Genomic DNA, 19,030 nt, shown 5'->3' with positions numbered 1-19,030 from the left:
GTGAAGATCTCACGAGATTTGAGGCCGAACACTCGCGAGACAAATGGTTTTCCCATTGATGTGGAAAGCATCAATGTTTTTCTAGTCGTAGACATGATTTATGTGCGACATAAAACATTTTTACCCTGAAGTCTCCCAGCTTGCTACTGTTTTAATGTTTTAAATTATTTTAATTGTAAACTGGCCAGAACCGCAAGTTTGGGGCGGTATAAAAAGATGTTAAGCAAATAAATATAAGTAAACTTAAGGTGGGGGAAAGGCTGAAGTCTTCCAGCCAGTCAACATGACAGGAGATTAAAAACGGACCTAAAATCCTTTTAAATTTGTTTTTTTTCCCCCTAAAGGAACTGCAAATATTTTTTCCCCTGTAACAACTTTTAAAAAGGAAAAAAACCAGTCTGAGCCTATCTTTAAAAGGGAACCGTAGACGACGAGGTCTCGCGAGATTCCGTTCGAACGCTCGCGATAGCCGTGAAAAAGTCTGGCGGAAAGAAAGCCAAGGCGTTCCATCAGGCGAAGGTTGGGTCAGGTTCTCGCGAGACTTAGGATTCCCGCGAGAGCACGCCCAAAGTCTCTTCTTGCGTGACTGGCGCTCTGGGTGCCCTCGCTGCCTGGAGGTCGTACGAGAAGCCGTCGCCGCCGCCCCCGCAGCCGAGTCATTTCGCCGCAGCATGTTTTCCCGCCCGGCCGCCGCCGCGCTCCGCAGAGGGCTCTCGACTTCCTCACAGGTGCTGGGGGCGGGGAGGCCGCGTGGTGGGGGGTGGGAAGCGGGGGCAGCAATAGCCACAGGTGGCCGCTTGGGCCTGGCGGGGGAGTCTAGTGCGCATGCGCCATTAGCCAGCCTTGGAGGAGCAGCTCGCCTTGCAAGGGCAGAGGAGAAAGAAAGCACGAATTGTGTGGCCGGAGAAAGCACGAATTGCCCCCTTTGCTGTTCATTTATTCACTTATGTATTGCATTTCTATACTGCCCCATCCAGCCAAAGGCTCGGGGCTAAGCCCTGCTAAGCAGGTCTGACCTGGTTTGCATTTGGATGGGAGACCTCACCAGTGTTCCCTCCAACAGGGATTCCTGGATATTGACTACAACTCCCAGCATTCCCAGCTGCAGGAGCCTTTGTTTGGGTATTATGGGAGTTGTAGTCAACAGCCTCTGGGGAGTCCCTGTTAGAGGGAACACTGGACTTTGTATATGAGCTATCCCCCCGAGGGGAGGGGACCGCCCTGGGAAGGGCACCTGCTTGCATTGCATTGCGTGCAGTAGGTTCCAAGCTCCCTCCCTGGCAGCATCTCCAAGACAGGGTGGAGAAAGCAACCTTGGAGAAGCCGCTGCCAGTTTGAGTAGGCGATGCTGACCTAGATGGACCGAGCGTCTGACTCAGTTGAAGGCTGCTTTCTCCTGTGCACTTGTGGGTCTGTGTACAGATGCATATGTATAGCCAGAACATCAGAGCAGCCCTGCTGGATCAGGCCCTAGGAAGCCCATGTAGTCCAGCATCCTGTTTCCCACAGTGGCCCGCCAGACACCTCTGGGGAGCAGCCCACTGACAAGAGTTGAGGGCATGCCCTCTCTCCTGCTGTTGCTCCCCTGCAACTGGGATTTGGAGGCATCTTGCCTCTGAGACTGGAGGTGGCCCACAGCCACCAGACTAGTAGCCGTTGATAGACCCGTTCTCCATGAAGTTATCCACACCCCTCTTAAAGCCGTCCAGGTTGTTGGCTGTCACCACATCTTGTGGGAGAGAATTCCACAATTTCATTATGCGTTGTGTGAAAAAGTTCTTCCGTTTGTTGGTGCTAAATTTCCTGGCAATCAATTTCATGGGATGACCCCTGATTCTAGTGTGATGTGAGAGGGAGAAGAATTTCTATCCGCTTTCTCCACACCATGAATGATTTTATAGACATCACCCTGCAGTAGTCTAAACTGACAAGCCCCAGTATACTTACACTTTATATTTGACCTAGTAATAGATTATTGCAGTCTTTGGCCCAAGAATACAGTGTGCAGTGAAATGGGAGGCTGTTTTACCAGTTGTGAACCTTTGCATACACCCTGGTAATACTACAAGCCTGTTCAAATTGTGTCATCTCTTCTCCCTGTTGGCCTTTAGCCGGAGGATTTTTCAAGTCTTGTAGCCCCAAGGTCAAAGAGTGTTTCGAAATGCAGTGAAATGATTCAGTAACAGATTGCCTTGGAGAAGTTTCCTCGTTTTTCCGTTTCAAACCATTAGCCAATTGCAGCACAGGCTATGAGCGCACCTTTGCTCAGTTCAGTAGCACGTCAGCAGTTCTCTTCCTTCAGGACTGCACTGCCAGTAGCATCCCCAAGAAGCTCTTGGGAAAGTGCCAGTAGATTCCTGCCCCCGCCAGGCCAAAGAGCAGAAGTCTCTGGGAGTCTCCTGTGGTCCCAAAGAAATTGATAGTATCAGGAAATTCTTAATGGAATGGAGAACAAGGATTTGCCCCTAATTTCTAATTCCAGCTTCTTGCCCCCTATGTTCTGGAGAGTACTCGTAACAATTGGTTGGTTGTGCTTCCACTTACATAACTTATTCTCTCTTTTTCCTACACATTATGTGATTCTAGAAATCAATTGGTTCAGCTATACCAAAGGATGTTGGGTCTGAATAATCTCTTTAGGAAAAGAAGTTAGTTCCAGCCAGGGCAGGGGTTTGGGGTTTCTCCTTTTCATTCATCAGGGGAGGAGAGCTAGTCTTGTGGTAAAGGTAAAATGTGCCGTCGAGTCAGTGTTGACTCCTGGCACCCACAGAGCCCTGTGGTTGTCTTTGGTAGAATACAGGAGGGGTTAACCATTGCACATTGGGACGAAAAACCCCAACTTCAAGTATACGCTGATGGGGTCTGAGCTGTCAGTGACTGACCAGGAGAGGGATCTTGGGGTTGTGGTGGACAGCTCATTGAAAGTGTCGACTCAATGTGTGGCAGCTGTGAAAAAGGCCAGTTCCATGTACTCCATCACACTTGGGAGTACTGCATATAATTCTGGTCACCTCATCTAAATGAGGACATTGTAGAACTGGAAAAGGTGCGGAAGAGTGCAACCCAGATGATCAGGGGCCTAGAGCACCTTTCTTACGAGGCAAGGCTACAACATCTGGGGCTATTTAGTTTAGAAAAAAGACAACTGCGGGGAGACATGATAGAAGTCTATAAAATCATGCATAGGGTGGAGAAAGTGGATAGAAATTTTTCTCCCTCTCACTTAACACTAGAACCAGGGGTCATCCCATGAAATTGATTGCCAGGAAATTTAGGACCAACAAACAGAAGTCTATCAACGGCTACTAGTCAGAGGGCTATAGGTCAGCTTCAAAGGCAGGATGTCTCTCAGTACCAGTTGCAGGGGAGCCACAGCAGGAGGGAGGACCTGCCCTTCCCTCTTGCCTGTGGGCTTCTCAGGGGCATCTGGTGGGCCACTGTGCGAAACAGGATGCTGGACTAGATGTGCCTCCTTGGGCCTCATCCAGCAGGACTGTTCTTATGAGTCATTCTGGGAAACATATGCATACGCCGCACCTTTGAGTGCTCCTAGACAAGAGTCGGCATCTTAAAAGCAGCAGGCGGTAGTTCTATTTAAAGCTGCTCATTAAGCATTTTTGAACCTCTCTTCCCTCTAGAACCATGCCAAAGTGGTCGTGCTCGGTGCCTCCGGTGGCATTGGCCAGCCCCTCTCGCTCCTGCTGAAGAATAGCCCCCTGATCAGTCACCTGAGCCTCTACGATATCGCCCACACCCCTGGTGTTGCAGCCGATCTGAGCCACATCGAAACAAGAGCCCATGTCAAAGGTATGGGGCATCTGCGCAACTTTGGCCCACCAGCTGTGGTTGGACTCGCCAGCCACAGTGGCCAGTAGTCCGGGATGGTGGGAGCTGTCGGTGTGCAGCTGTGGTGTCGACGGTGCTGGACTAGATGGACTGAGGGTCTGACTCGTTATAAGGCAGCTTCTTATGCAACCTCTAGGAAAGGATAATAGTTCAGTGGCAGAGCATCTGCTTCCATGCAGAAGGTCCCAGGTTCACTCCCTGACAGCATCTCCAGGTAGGGCTGGGGAAAGCTCCTGAGCCCAAAACCTTGGAGAGCTGCTGCCAGTCAGTGTAGACAATCCTGAGCTGGATGGACCAAGGGTCTGACTCGGTCTATGTACAGTAACCTTTGATTACTTTCCGTTCATTGTTAAGGTTGGAACTCTGTGTAACAACTGTCTAGAGATGTATATATCAGGCGGTATACAAATATGTTACATAAATAAACAATGCCAGTCTTAGAGTTTGATTTTAATCGAAGACAGAGCTGATGGGGAAATATCTATTGGCTGATTCTGAACTTGTCCAATTCAGAGCTTTATTCTGCCTCTTCAACAGATTTAGCTGCCTGATTATAGCTCCCAAATTCATGCACTACTGAACTGATGCAGACACGATGGAGACGTGTCTCCCTCTGGCTTCACACTAGAACTCCTACCTGTGTCTGCTTCTGTCATTGGGAACTGTGAAATTCTGTCTCGCAGAGCATCAGAATACAACTGCAGGGAGCCGCTCAAAAACCTAGGTTCATAACGGCTATTTCTTGGGTGCTGTGTGTGATCAGGTGCTCTGAAGGTCCTGGGAAGGTCCCAGCCCGCAGCAGGAGAAACGTGTGACCTTGTTTTCCATAGTCTCCTAAACACGGCGGGCTTTGTCACTGCCACTCGGGCGATATCAGTATGGTTCTTTGTCTCGTTGCTTCAGGTTTCCTGGGGCCTGAGCAGCTGCCAGACTCTCTGAAGGACTGTGAAGTAGTGGTGATTCCAGCCGGAGTCCCTAGAAAACCAGGTCAGCCTTTCTTTCCTTTCCTTATTTTGTCTGAGAAATTCTAAAGAGGCCGGAGACCAGAACCCGGCTGATGGCGTCCTCTAACTGTGAATTGCAGGCATGACCCGCGATGACCTCTTCAACACAAACGCCACCATTGTAGCTAATCTGGCTGCTGCCTGTGCCAAGCACTGCCCTGAAGCCATGATCTGTGTTATTGCAAACCCGGTAAGAGACATTCCGCTGCGGGTCGGATTTGTTTATTTATTTTTTATTTTATTTATTACTACATTTATATCCCACTCTTCCTCCAAGGAGCTCAGAGCAGTGTTTATCATGCTGATTTTTACCCTCACAATAACCCTGTGAGGTAGGTTAGGCTGAGAGATACGTGACTGGCCCAGAGTCACCCAGTGAGTTTCATGGTTGAATGGGGATTTGAACTTGGGTCTTCCCAGTTCTAGTCCAACACTCTAACCACTACACTATGCAGGCAGAATATTTTGCGGTCAGGTGACAAGCCCTTATGCTTGCTAGTGCATGGATGGAGACAGGGAGGGCAAAAAGTGGGACCAGCATGCCCACAACCACCCACTGTTCCTTGCCCCCAACAGATTCTTCTGTTGTAAAAGCAAGGGGCTGAATTCTGTAGTCTACCAGACCGACACCCCTTAGTAGAGTTTCTTCCTCGGGAAGATTGGCCAGGTCGCTATAGGAACTTTTTTCGAAAGCTGGCTAACATGTTCCTTTTCCATTATGCCTTTGAGAGCAAGGGACCGTTAAAGGAAAAGTTGTGCCGTCAAGTCGGAGTCGACTCATAGCACCCACAGAGCCCTATGGTTGTCTTTGGTAGAATACAGGAGGGGCTGACCATTGCTTCCTCCTGCACAGTGTGAGATGGTGCCTTTTATATCGCTGCTGCCCTTAGCTAAGAAGGGTCCACTCTGGTTGCATATGAATGGGAGACCAGAAGTGTGAGCCCTGGAAGAGGTTCCCCTCAGGGGATGGAGCCGCTCTGAGAAGAGCATCTAGGTTCCACTATCCCTCCCTGGCAGCATCTCCAAGATGGGGCTGGGAGAGATTCCTGCCTGCAACCTTGGAGAAGCCGCTGCCAGTCTGTGTAGACGATACTGAGCTCGATGGACCAATGGTCTGACTCTGTATAAGTCAGCTTCCTATGCAAGAGATCCCCAAAGGCTGAGATGAAGGATACCTAATGCAAATTAAGAAGTGTGACTGAATATGCTCTTTTGGCTCCCAGGTCAATTCCACCATCCCAATCACATCGGAGGTTTTCAAGAAGCATGGGGTGTACAACCCTAACAAGATTTTTGGAGTCACGACACTGGACATTGTCCGAGCCAACACCTTTGTGGCTGAACTTAAGGTACGTTTCCTTGGTTTAATTCCACCCCCACACACCCCAGGTTTGCTTTTATCCCACACCTTCTGCTGCAGGTTTGAGAGTCCTGAGAGCAGGGAACGTAATCCATATAAAAATAGGTTCAACCAACCATGTGGTGTCCAGTCAGCAGGGATGACCGTTGCTATTGCCCTCCTGGCCTCTGCAGCGTGGGTCTCATTCCCTCCACCCTGTGACTTGAAGGGTGGGGGATTTGGCACTTGAGATTAAATAGGAAAACCTCCTTAAGGAGCAGAGGGCCTCTTTTTATGTCCCAGACCCCTCCCAGCCAGGGAAATACCTCTGGTCTCTGTCCAGCTGCAAAAGCTGGACACCCATTTAAGCAGAATGGCATGTCCTCTCTTCACCTTGGCCATAAGGTCACGGGGATAATAAATAGAAACCCCGTGGGGAGGTTTTGATTTCCTCCTTGGGCCTTCAGCTGTGCTCCGCCGCCTTTCCAGAACTGCCCCTCTGTATTATTAGCTTGCTCTCAGGGTGGAAGGAAGTGTCAGGGGAAGAATGGTTGTGCGTTATCCAAACCAGGAAGCAGGCTGTTTGTGGCTGAAATAAATGGCTCTCTCTCCAGAAGTCAGGCCTTGAAGTCTGTTTCGGGCCAGACTGCACAGCTGGGAATCTGGCTCCGTATATAGTCAGGCCCACTGATTTTGGCCATCAGTTCGAGTTTTGTCTGGTCAGTGACCGAAATAATAAAGATTCCATTCCATCTCGGGATGAACGTTCACTGTGGCTTCTGGCAACATCTACCCTCCTAGAGATGGGAAATGGGTGATTGTGTGGCTGCACTTACATTTTTGTGTGTGTTCACATTCTCCCTTTAAAAAAAAAACCCTAACCCCAAATGGGTAAAATTGCAGCCACGTTTGACAGAGCAAAGGATTAAGATCAGGGTTAGGGTAACGGTGAACAATTTGTCTTCTCCCCATGGAGTAATCTTTGGTGGACATTCCTGCCCATTTTCATTTCCCTTCCTCAGCCAATGTGGATTAATTTCAGGGTAGTTTTGTGTGCTTCTAAAACACCGTTGCTAATTTGGCCTCTGCAGGCCCAATAGTCAGGACAAGAATAGCCTGAGAACACCCTGGAAGCTGAAAGTCCTGCAATACTGGCACCTCTTTTCCATCTCTTGGGGGGCCAATCTTGTCCAAAACTCGCCATGAGCATCCGTCGCCCCAGATGGTACTGACCCCCACCCTCACCCCCAAGTGCTGGTTCATGTACTTCTGCTTGCACGGCAGATCTACGGATGAGCAGAGCATGCCCTGATTGGCTATAAAGCCGCTGAGTGTGCTGGCCGCAGGGCCCGTAGGCTCGCCCTGGCCACCGAGGAGCATGGGTTCCGCCCGCCTGGCGAACCACACAGCCTGTCTGGCTCCAGATCCTCACTCAAGCCCGTCTGTCCCACAGGGCTTGGATCCGGCCCGTGTCAACGTCCCCGTGATCGGCGGCCACGCAGGGAAGACCATCATCCCGCTGATCTCTCAGGTGGGTGTGTGGCAGGGGCCTCATCCTGCTCCAGAGCCTTCCAGGAGCCCGGAGGGTGGAAGATTAGGACACTCCGTTGCCAGCACAGGGGGTGGGGGTGCTTGGGCTGTGACCGCATGGGACCCGCCGGAGCCCAGAGAGTACCGATTTGGAATGGTAGAACTTCTGGCGGAACGGGAAATGGGAAGGAGGGGGCTGCATAGCCAGTGGTGGCAGAGTGTAGTCAGTCCATAGTAGAAGACAGATCCCAGGCTTTTTAAAACAACAACAATGCAGGAACGGTTTCATAGAAACATAAGAAGCTGCCATGCATGGAGTCAGACCCTTGTCCCTCTAGCTCAGTATTGTCAACACTGACTGGCAGCGGCTCTCCCAGGCAGAAGTCTTTCCCAGCCCTCCCTGGGGATGCTTCCAGCGATTGAAGCTGGGACCTTCTTCATGCAAGACCAGATGTTCTGCCACTGAGCCGTGGTCTCATCCCCTAAGAAACACCCCCCCCACACACACACACACATACACAAATAAGCATCCACTACAATGTCAGCAAAAGGGAGAACACGTCTCAAGATGCTATGTGGGGGCTTCCTAGATCCTTTCCTGAACATCTGGGAATGTAGGGATCTGCCCCATGCTGAGTCAGACCCTTGGTCCGTCCAGCCCAGTATTGTCTGCACTGACTGGCAGCGGCTTCTCCAAGGTTCCAGGCAGGAGTCTTTCTCCCAGCCATCCCTGGAGAGCCTGTCGGGGATTGAGCCCTGCGCCCTTCTGCATCTGAAGGCAGACGCTCCCACACTGAGCCCCTTGCTCCCCTCTGCCCTGTGTGCCAGGAAAGGAGTGGAGGGAAGGGAGGGCTGTGGGTCTCACCCTCTCCTTCTCCTGTTGCAGTGCACCCCCAAGGTGGAGTTTCCTCAGGACCAGCTGGCGGCCCTCACCGGCAGGATTCAGGAGGCCGGGACGGAAGTTGTCAAGGCCAAAGCCGGCGCAGGTGGGTTGGTGGCAGTGGCTTTTTGGCTGGGTCCCCGATGCTGCTTTGCGGAGGACAGCGGCAGTGCCGCGTGACTCTGCGGCCTGGCGGGGAAGGCCGCTCGGCTCACAGCAGAGACTCAACGGGGGGAACGCCTCGATCCTTGGCGTTATCTCTTCATCATTGCAGCCGTGTTGTGTCTTGCACCAGACGCGTGCCCTGAGGTCTCTGGAGAGAAGCGGGCCCTTTGCACTGGGAGGTGGGAATGGGAAGGGATGGGGGGGCCCTTCTGAGGGCTCAGGAGGGATTCCTGCTGTTTCAGACCTGCTCAGAAGTGGCCGTGGAAAGGAGATTCCCTGCGGGGCTGGGGGCTTGGGAGATGTCTGGTGATCCCTGACCGTTGTCTGTCTTCAGATTATAGAATGCATGCATCATGGATCTGTTTGGGCTTTTTCTGGTTTGACTTATGGACCCCGGCCTTCCTTTCCATTTTTCTGGCTGGAGACCAGAAGCGAGTGTGTGAGTGTGTGTGCGCGCGCCCCCCTCCCTGTTCTCTTCTGACTCTCTGGTGTCCCCCCTCCCCGATCTGTCCCGGCAGGATCAGCCACCCTCTCCATGGCCTACGCCGGCGCCCGCTTCATTTTCTCCGTCTTGGACGCAATGAATGGGAAGGAGGGGGTCATCGAGTGCTCTTTCGTCCGGTCAGAGGAAACCGAGTGCACGTACTTCTCCACACCGCTGCTTCTCGGCGTATGTATCCCAGGCAATCCACTTCCTAACTTGCTGCTTTCTGCAGCCTGGCCTTCCAGCAAGGCCTGCCCACGGTGGCTTTTTGCGATTAAAAAGCCACTTGCGGCCTGAAACCTAAATCTGTAAGGCCCAATAACCGGAGCTTCAGGATTCTGAGAAATCCTAGCACTGACTCCTAGAAACCTGCTAAGGACTGGGAGGTTTGATTGAACTAAGTGGCCTAATCCCATCCGTAAATAGCCAGAAGCAACAGCGTGCATGGGGTCTCTGGTTCCTTGCACCTTACTTCCGGGCAGTCCTGCGAAGTTTCCCTATGTCATTGGGGAGGGCCTGTATCTCAAGGATGGAGCATCTGCTTTGCAGGCGGATGGTCCTGGAAGCATCTCCAGGTCGAACTGGGAAAGACTCCAGCCTGGAACCTTGTAGGGCTGCCGGTCAGAGTAGATAGCACAGGACCAGCTGGGCCAACGCTCTGACTTGGTTGGTAGCTGCTTCCTGTTTTTGGTCCTTCTCCCTAACGGTCTGCCTTCCTCCCCATTTCCCTTAGAAAAATGGTATCGAGAAGAACCTGGGTCTCGGCAAGCTCTCTCCTTTTGAAGAGAAGATGGTGGCCGAGGCCATTTCCGAGCTGAAAGGCTCCATCAAGAAAGGCGAGGAGTTCGCCAAGAGCATGAAGTGAAGCGACGGCAGCCAAAGAGACCTACAGCCCCCTTAATTTATTTAAGGTGCATCATGTCACTTTAAAGGCTACCGCAGGCAGAGCAAGAGGCTCTGCCCGACGGCCTTGGTATCGAGTGTATCACCTGCCCTATAATCTGATTCGGAATTCTGTTCCTCAGTAAAGCCACCTGTTATTTTTTCAGGGTACTCCCTGGGTAACTAGTGCTGTGATCTTGGGCGGGGAGGAGGGGAGTGTTGTCTTGGGTCGGTGGGGGGTGCATTCCTCAGACTGCCACATGCAGTCTGGGCAGCCATCTTTCAGGCAAGCAGAAGTGATGACACGAAAATCTGATACTCTGAGGTAGATTGCCTCTGAAGGGGGAGTCTCCATTCTGAACTCTCATGGCTAGTAAGAACACAAGCACTCGTAAGAGAAGGCAAAGTAGAAGACAGTCCTGAGCTCAGTGGACCAAGGGTCTGACTCTGTATACGGCAGCTTCCTCGGTTTCTATGAAAGCCGTCCTGCAGTGCCCTGAACGGCCTGGATCAGGCTTTTGAAGGCATCTGTCAATGGATGCTCAGTGTGGCCAAGAGCCAACTGAACCCATACCCTTGGGGAAATACCTCCCCAGACCTCCCACCTTCTGGACCCGCGGAAGTCTCTGGACTGTCTTTAGGGGCAGCCTCCCAGAGAGAGGTTTGCACTTGAGAAGCAGGAGCAGGCTGTCCCCTCTGCTCTCCTGCTGAGCTAGCATTCTAGAGTTTTCTACAGACAGGTCCGGAAAGAGGGATCTGAGGAAATGGAGGTGAAAGAGAGGGTGGCGTGGAATTAAGCACTCGCCGCCATTTTCCTTCCCGAAAGGACAAAGTGCTCCTCTGAAAGAGGTGGAAAAGGACGGCAGCCGCTATTAGTAAAGGCAGCCGAAATGAGTTCAGAGTTAGAGATGGATTCATGTCATCGGTGCTTTAGGAGGGATTGTCGGGGCGGGAGGGAGAAGCGGGGACCCTTGAGAGGCGAGCGGTCTAATTAAGAGCGGGAATGATGACCGCGGCGCCTCGGATCGAGAGTCGGAGAAGAAGCCCCTGGCTGGGTTTGGGATCATTGTGTTTAAAACGGCAGCGTTAAAGCCAAACCAGCGTTGAAACCAAACCTGGTTTGGTTGGGGCCGAGTGTATCTCTCAAGAGAATATCACACAGCAGCAAACTATTTTCAACCAGCCTCTAATGCCTGCTCGGTTAATTTTAGATCCCGCTCAGGTTAAATCAGGAAGGACCCCACTCTGAATGCAGGCGCGTGCGCACTGCCTTGATACTGCCGCCGAGAACAAAACTCATTCTGCGCACCGGATGGAAAGATTTGGGAGAGATCACGGTTTTCAACCCATTCCCTACTCATTCCTTGTGTGGAATTTATGCAGTTGCTTGCATTTAGGAATGATGAGGGCCAGATAAGCTTCCCCCAGCAATTTTTTAGGCATTGATCTGCATGGCGCATACATAGCTTTAAAAAGAAAAATCACCTTCTGCAGCATAAGCTGATTTTCTTAAGCTAAATATGCACCATCCGGATTGATGCATAATAATGTTTCTGTAGTCCTGCAGTGGAGCCACCGTTCCTGCAAGAGCCTCAAGGGGGTGCCAGGCCTTGTCTCTCTTTGCTTCCTGCAACCAGCAGAGAGATGGACTTGGACGCCCCCAAGAAAGGCTTTAGAAGAGGCTTTTCTTAAAATCCTGAAGTTCAAGGAGCCCTAGGCTGCGTCAGGCACACTGCAAGTGGTTCTCAAGAATTCTGGAACAAGCAAAAATGGGGTTGCTCAGTTGTGTCCTGCAGCTGTAACTGAGAATATAGGTATGTGGCTGGAAGCAGATTTTAAGGGGAGCGGGGGAGAAGGATGCACCACTCTGAAGGCGGAGGAGAGACAGGACAGCTGTCTTCCAATATCTGAAGCACTCCCGTGGAAAGTGGAGTGGACTCATAGGCACATCAGCAGCTGCCTTATACCGAACCAGGCCAATGGTCCATCTAGCTCAGGATTGTCTACAGACTGGCAGCAGCTTCTCCAAGGCTGCAGGCAGGAGTCTCAGACCTATCTGGAGGGAGGGAACTTGGAACCTTCTGCAGGCAAGCAGGCAGGTGCTCTTCCCAGAGCGGCTCCTTTCTCTAAGCGGGGAGCATCTTCCAGGGTTCGCACATGTGAGACATCCCGTCTGGCTAGAGCATCTCAGATGGCCCCTTTGTCGGTCCCTGATTTCCAAATGTCCGGGATGCTAGGACCCATGAAAGGGCATTTTTAGTTGCTGCCCCACGTCTTTGGATCTCTCTTCCCCTTCAGATTTGTTTCGCCCCTTCCTTACTGATTTTCAAATCTCTATTGATGACTTTTCTTTTTCGCCAGGCTTTTGCCCTGTAGTTTTCCTATTTGTTTGTTTGTTTGTTTGTTTTAGTTACTTTAGTTTTTAATTTAGAATGTAATTTTTAATGTTGCCTTGTTTTGCATGTTTTTGTCCACCGCCCGGAGTCTTCGGAGTGGGCGGTATATTGAATGTTTCTAATCAATCAATCAGTCACCCCCAGCAGTTGTGTAAGCGGGTGATGGGGAGCCATTGTTTGGCATTCTGTGGGGGGACCCAAGTATGACAACCCTCTGCTGTAAAAAGAAAGAAAAACAAAGACCCACTTCCCTTCTACCATATACTGTCTGATAGCATCAGACAGAACCCAGTAGGACAGACGTCATTGGGAAAGGACAGCCTCGTTTCTTGCGGGCCAGTATCGGTGATACAGAAAAAATGGTGGGCAATTCAAGGGCATTCCTCCCTGCCGCGTGCGGAACAGTCAAGATGCTCGTCTCCTATCTATCAAAGAATCCTTCCCTGGCAAGGACCAATCCCTTAGAGGCGCAGACAAACATCTTAAACTCGTGGGGAAAACAAAACCCAGAATATCAGTAGTCCTATTTGCCTCATACAATCCCTTGGGACAGAGCAAGTGCAGAAACCAACGATGCCAGAGGCTGTGTTTTCCTGGACTGGATTCTGTAATGGAATCTGTGAATCACAGGATGTTTGGGTTGGAAGGGACCTTGGAGATCCTCTAATCCACCCCACTGCTCTGTGCAGGAGTAGATTGCCTCAGCATCCCTGAGAAAGATGGCCATCCAGCCTCTGTGGGGAAGTCTTGGTCGAAGAATAGCCCGCCAATCCATGAGGCAGGCTGTTCCACTGTCCCAGCCTCTCCCACAATCAGGAAATTTCTCCCAACGCCTAGCTGAAACCAGCTTCCTTGCCATTTCAACTTATTATCAGTTCCAAATCTTGGGAGCGACGGAGAGCACGTCCATGCCTTCTCCCTGGCAGCCCTTCATATATTTGAAGATGGTTCTCCTATCCCCCGCTTAGGCTCTTCTTCTGCAAGCAAAACATGCACAGCTCTTCCAACCTGTCCTCCTAGGACTTGGTGTCCAGATGCCTCACCATCGTGGCTGCCCTCAGCTCTTGCCTGTGGACTTCCAAGTGGCATAGGGACATAGGAAGTTGCCATATACCGAGTCAGATCATTGGTCCATCTAGTTCAGTATCTGCAACACAGACGGGCAGTGGCTTCTCCAAGCTTTCAGGCAGGAATCTGTCTCCGCCTGAAACTTGTGGTGACAAGCCTGACTTGTCCCCTTAGCTAAGCAGGGTCCGCCCTGGTTGCAGATGAATGGGAGACTTGGTGTGTGAGCCCTGTAAGATATTCCCCTCAGGGGATAGGGCTGCTCTGGGAAGAGCATCTAGGCTCCAAGTCCCCTCCCTGGCAGCATCTCCAAGACAGGGCTGAGAGAGACTCCTGCCTGCAACTGTGGAGAAGCCGCTGCCAGTCTGTGTAGACAATACTGAGCTAGATGGACCAAGGGTCTGACTTCGTATATGGCAGCTTCCTGTGTTCCTATTTTGTTGAGACCCTTTGGCAGCGGAGGCACTGCTGACGCTGTGTGGGGTGCCCTTGGTGTTGCGTGTGCGGCAGGGCGGAGGTTCAAGGTTCGCCAGCTCTCCCACGCTGGAGAAGGGTGCCATTTTCTTTTCTCCCAGTGAACAAAGGAAGGGTGACCTTCACCAGCCACACACAGCAGTGAAAACCATGCAGTACACAACAGGTGCCGCCGTACAGAAGCAGCGTCCTTGATGCAGAAACGCTGTGGACATTGGAACATTCCATCTAGACAGAGGAATGCTGCTCTCAGTTGAAGAACAAGCTTCCCATGAATCCATCTGCGGCACAAAGGGCATTTCAGTTCTTTAGGCTGGGTGGAGCTGTGCGTGTACTGAACATGCTTTAGAGCTATGGCCTGAGGAGCGGAGAGGAACCAAGAACAACAGATTTTGGCACCCTGTTTAAATTAATCGAACAGCAAAGAGTGCACAATTTCTTTCCCTTTGCTGCATTTCTTTTTCTTTCTGCCGTTCTGTATAATTTACCTTTGAGGTAGACCGTTCCTGAATGGGGAGGCTCCATTTTCTGTCATGGCAAATAGTTGTGAATAACGAGATGCAAGCACAGAACTGCTGTGTCTGGTCCCGATTTGTTCTGACTGATTTTCCTCTTCCTTCATGTCTTCTCCTTAAATGTAGATTGTAAGCTTGAAGGAAGGGCCTATATTTATTTTTAATTTTTATAGGCACATCATTATTTCATTTCATCATCCCCAAACAAAACACCGATTTCCCATCCTCCTCTAAATTGGACCAACACCTTGTGGCCAAAGCAGCTCTCTTGCCGAAAGAATTTTTTCTCTACGTTAGCAGGTCCCCACTAGGACACAGATTGGAGTAATTCATCTCAATTTGACCCGCCGGGCACCAGGCTGGCGATTCCGCACAATTCAATTACAAGATGGATGACGACATGGCAGGGAGGGGAGGGAAGCACTGCGGTGAGCAATTAGGTGGGGTTGGGGCTGGCGTGTGGAATCTCATTCGGCTGCCTTTTTCTTGCTTCCCCCGAAAGCAGGCCTGAACACCCTGGCCCCTCTGGCTCTGGTTGGACTACAATGTCCATCATCCCTGTTGGCCTCTCTAGCTGGGGATGATGGGAGTTGTGGCTCAGCAACCGTTGGAGGGCCGAAGATGCGCATCCCTGCCCTAGGTCGGTATCGGAATCAGACGCAATGGCCAAAGATTCTGATTCCATTACCCACATTGTTTGCACACTTCAGACATTATTTATCTGTAATATTTGAGGGTTTTGTAAAAACATGGCCTTCTTGCAGGAGAGGCTCTTTTGCCAGTGGGTATAAATATATAATATCAGCATGGAAATTTGTTTCTGGTTGCAGTCATTGAAAAAGTGGGAATGTGTGTGATTCTGTTACTCTTGGGATTGCCCACCTTGGACAGCAACTAGGGTCGCCTTGCAGAAGTGATGGCTGGAGTCTCTCCCAGCCCTACCTGATGCTGTTAGGAAGCTGCCATTTACTGAGTCAGACCCTTGGTCCATCTAGCTCAGTACTGTCTTCACAGAATGGCAGCGGCTTCTCCCAGGGTGCAGGCAGGAATCTCTCTCAGCCCTCTCTTTGGAGATGCTGCCTGGGAGGGAACTTGGAACCTAGATGCTCTTCCCAGAGTGGCTCCATCCCCTAAGAAGGGGAATCTCTTCCAGTGCTCATGCATCTAGTTTCCCTTTCATATGCAACCAGTGCAGACCCTGCTTAGCTAAGGGGACAAGTCATGCTTTCAAGTTGCGACCACAAGACCAGCTCTCCTCCTTTTTTCTTTCTTTCTTTTTTAATTAGGAGGGGATTGAACCTGGGACCTTCTGCATGCCAAGCAGATGCTCTGCCTCTGAGCTATGGCCGCATTTCCCAAGGGGACTACTCCCATGTAGCCCCCCCTTCCAGATGCAAACCAAGGCAAACCCTGCTTAACCAAGGGCACAATTTTTGCTTGCTCCCGCAAAACCAGCTCCCCAGATCTGTCCCTTGGGCTGCTCCCTGCTGACCCCTGGATTCATCCTGTGCGCACGCGTGTGCGCGCACACACACACCCCCATCCTGCGACGCTATCCCTTTCTGTCCGGAGAGTCCTACGTGTCTAGGAGAACCTGATTAGCAGCCTTCCAGGAGACGGGACAGACCTGACAGCTCCTTGGGGGCTGTATGAAGGATGGCTTAATCACTGTCCCGACATGGTCAGCTCACCTGTCAGGGGAATGGTGTAGAGATTCAGTCAAATGTAGCCTGGAAGGATTCCGTAAGCTTTCCTCCTCCTGGCTAAGTCCTCCGTCTTGTCTTATTCCTGGGGAAGAGATACGAAGCACCTAGCTAGATCAGGCCAGCAGTTTCTCAGATCAAAGGCTGCTGTGCTTGGGGCCCAGATGTTGTCGGATTACAGCTCCCACAGGCCTGAAGGCCGTTGTGGCTGGGGATGTCGTGAGTGGTGGTCTTGTGACATCTGGGGGCCCAAGGCTGAGAACTCCTGGACCAATCCTTCATCTTGTTTTCCATCAGTGACCAGCCATGTGTCCTCAAGGGAAGCCCTCGAGCAGGGCGTGGAAGCAACAGCCTTGTGTTGAGAGGTACCATGCTCTTGAACATGGAGGCTCCATATTTGACGTCAGACTTAGGGAGCGCGAGGCACGGCCCCCAAGTGCAGCGGCCTCAATTCTTTGAACCCCTTCGGGCTATGACGGCTCCACCCCTCTCTGTCTCTCTCTGGAGGATGGAGAGATAGAGACAGACGGGCGACAGATGACAGGAGAACAGGAGCGACAGGGTATGAGGCCGAGAAGGAGCCGGCTATCTCCAGCAGATGCTGCCTCTCTCCCCTTGCCTCCCCAGAGGGGCCTGGTTTCATAAGCGAGAGCGGGATTCTATTTCCATCTTGATCTCGTTTTAAGAGCCAAGGAGCCAATCTCCCTGCTTGCTCTCAGTTTGCCGGTGCCACAGACAAATCTTTGGCGGAGGCCGGGAAATGTAGGATCCCCCAGTGACGGGGAGGTGTACCAAGGATGACCTTGAGGGAGAAGGTGAATTTTCCTTTTCCTTTTGAAAAAGAAAACCAGGGGGATAGATTGCGATGTGTTCAAAACACAAGGAGAGTCCTGCTGGGCCTTGTGGAAGTGAGCACCAATGGGCCCCTTTGCTAAGCAGGGTCTGCCTTGGTTTGCATTTGGATGGGAGACTACGTGTGAGCGCTGTAAGAGATTCCCTTTGAGGAGGAGGCTGTAGCTCAGTGGAAGAGCATCTACGGGCCGGGTCCCATCCCTGGAAGCATCTGCAGGTACAGCTGGGAGAGACTCTTGCCTGTGACCGTGGAGAACTGCTGCCAGCCAGTGTGGGCAGCGCTTGAGCTAGATGGGCCAAGGGTCTGACACGGTATAAGGCAGCTTTGTATTTCCCTATCCATTGCCACGCTCAGCAGAAGCAGATACGCTTGAAAGGGAAGACACGTAATATATGTCCCATGGTACAAATGGAAACGTAGGACATTAATATGCTAGTGTCAGGAAAAGAAGAACGGGAGTTTGGAGAAACAACTTAAAACCTTAAAACAATATTTTAAAACAATTTTAAAACTACTAAAATGGTGTTTCACTAAAAGCCTGGGTGAACAGATGTGCCTTTAAAGGGTTTTTTTTAAAAAAGTGGTTAGAGATGGGGAGGCTCTTATTTCAGCAGGAAGCGCATCCCAAAGCTTCAGGGCAGCAGCAGAGAAGGCCCCCCAGGCTCTTCCTGGGTAGGGGAGTTCTCAGCAGCCCCATTGCTCCCTCCCCGTCCTCTCCACCAGGACCCACACACACTGCGAGGGCCAGTTCCGCTGGAATCTTCCGATTGTCTCCCTCCAATCGCAGAGAGGAAGGAGCGCTCGTCTTCGTGCCACGTTGACCTTCTGTTCCGGCTCCTGATTGCACCAGAGCACCGGATGCTTTTAATGGGCCAGTGTCTTTGGGAGACAGATGCCGCTGGGGAAAATAATGGATGGCTCTTATCGCTTTCCAAGAGATTGAATCCGCGTGCCTGTCCTGACAAGCCCAGTATGGGAAAGTGGCTGCTCCGCTGTGGTTTCAGGACTGCGCCACTTAAGGCTCAGGGAGGAGAGCTGGTCTGCTGGGGACTAACCAGACCAAGGGGACTAAGTCCTTAGTCCCCTTGGCTAAGCAGGGTCTGCCCCGGTTTGCATTTGGATGGGGGACTAGATGTGTGAGCCCAGTAAGATAGTCCCCTCAGGGGATAGTGGAGCCGCTCTGGGAAGAGCATCTAGGCTCCAAGTTCCCTCCCTGGCAGCATCTCCAATGAGATTGGGCTGAGAGAGACTCCTGCCTGCAACCTCGGAGAAGCCTCTGCTGCCAGTCTGGGTAGACAGCCCTGAGCTGGATGGACCCAGGGTCTGACTCAGTATATGGCAGCCTCCTCTGTTCCTATCAGGAGAGCTGGTCTTGTGGTAGCAAGCATGACATGTCCTTTTGCTAAGCAGGGTCTGCCCTGGTATGTATTTGAATGGGAGACCACCTGTGTGAGCACGGGAAGAGATTCCCCTTAGGGGATGGAGCCCCTCTGGAAAGAGCATCTAGGTTCCTACTTTCCCTCCCTGGCAGCATCTCCAACGAGATAGGGCTGAGAGAGACTCCTGCCTGCAACCTTGGAGAAGCCTCTGCCAATCTGGGTAGACAGCCCTGAGCTGGATGGACCAAGGGTCTGACTCAGTATATGGCAGCCTCCTCTGTTCCTATCAGGAGAGCTGGTCTTGTGGTAGCAAGCATGACATGTCCTTTTGCTAAGCAGGGTCTGCCCTGGTATGTATTTGAATGGGAGACCACCTGTGTGAGCACGGGAAGAGATTCCCCTTAGGGGATGGAGCCCCTCTGGAAAGAGCATCTAGGTTCCTGCTTTCCCTCCCTGGCAGCATCTCCAACGAGATAGGGCTGAGAGAGACTCCTGCCTGCAACCTTGGAGAAGCC

General features: G+C 51.6%; 1 protein-coding gene across 1 annotated transcript; it reads left to right on the top strand.

Moving 5' to 3' along the window:
* The first annotated feature begins 571 nt into the window (after positions 1–571).
* Positions 572–10,301, top strand: MDH2 (malate dehydrogenase 2). The gene is made up of 9 exons (XM_053274937.1): positions 572–728; positions 3,639–3,807; positions 4,750–4,833; positions 4,931–5,040; positions 6,074–6,199; positions 7,643–7,720; positions 8,606–8,705; positions 9,283–9,434; positions 9,982–10,301. Exons 1-9 carry the CDS (start codon positions 672–674, stop codon positions 10,111–10,113), a joined length of 1,008 nt encoding a protein of 335 aa, XP_053130912.1. The 5' UTR covers positions 572–671; the 3' UTR covers positions 10,114–10,301.
* The last annotated feature ends 8,729 nt before the right edge of the window (positions 10,302–19,030 follow it).

Source organism: Hemicordylus capensis, chromosome 12 (genome assembly GCF_027244095.1).
Source record: "Hemicordylus capensis ecotype Gifberg chromosome 12, rHemCap1.1.pri, whole genome shotgun sequence".
Lineage (NCBI taxonomy): Eukaryota > Metazoa > Chordata > Lepidosauria > Squamata > Cordylidae > Hemicordylus > Hemicordylus capensis.
Note: the sequence above shows the minus strand (reverse complement) of the source record. Positions and strands in the feature narration are given on the sequence as shown.

What these genes read in the sequence shown, in the direction of transcription:
- MDH2 (XM_053274937.1), top strand. Translation starts at nt 672, where the DNA reads ATGTTTTCCCGCCCGGCCGCCGCCGCGCTCCGCAGAGGGCTCTCGACT. An exon ending in AACAAGAGCCCATGTCAAAG is followed by an intron (nt 3,808 to 4,749) that starts GTATGGGGCATC and finishes TCGTTGCTTCAG; the next exon opens with GTTTCCTGGGGCCTGAGCAG. An exon ending in TCTGTGTTATTGCAAACCCG is followed by an intron (nt 5,041 to 6,073) that starts GTAAGAGACATT and finishes TTTGGCTCCCAG; the next exon opens with GTCAATTCCACCATCCCAAT.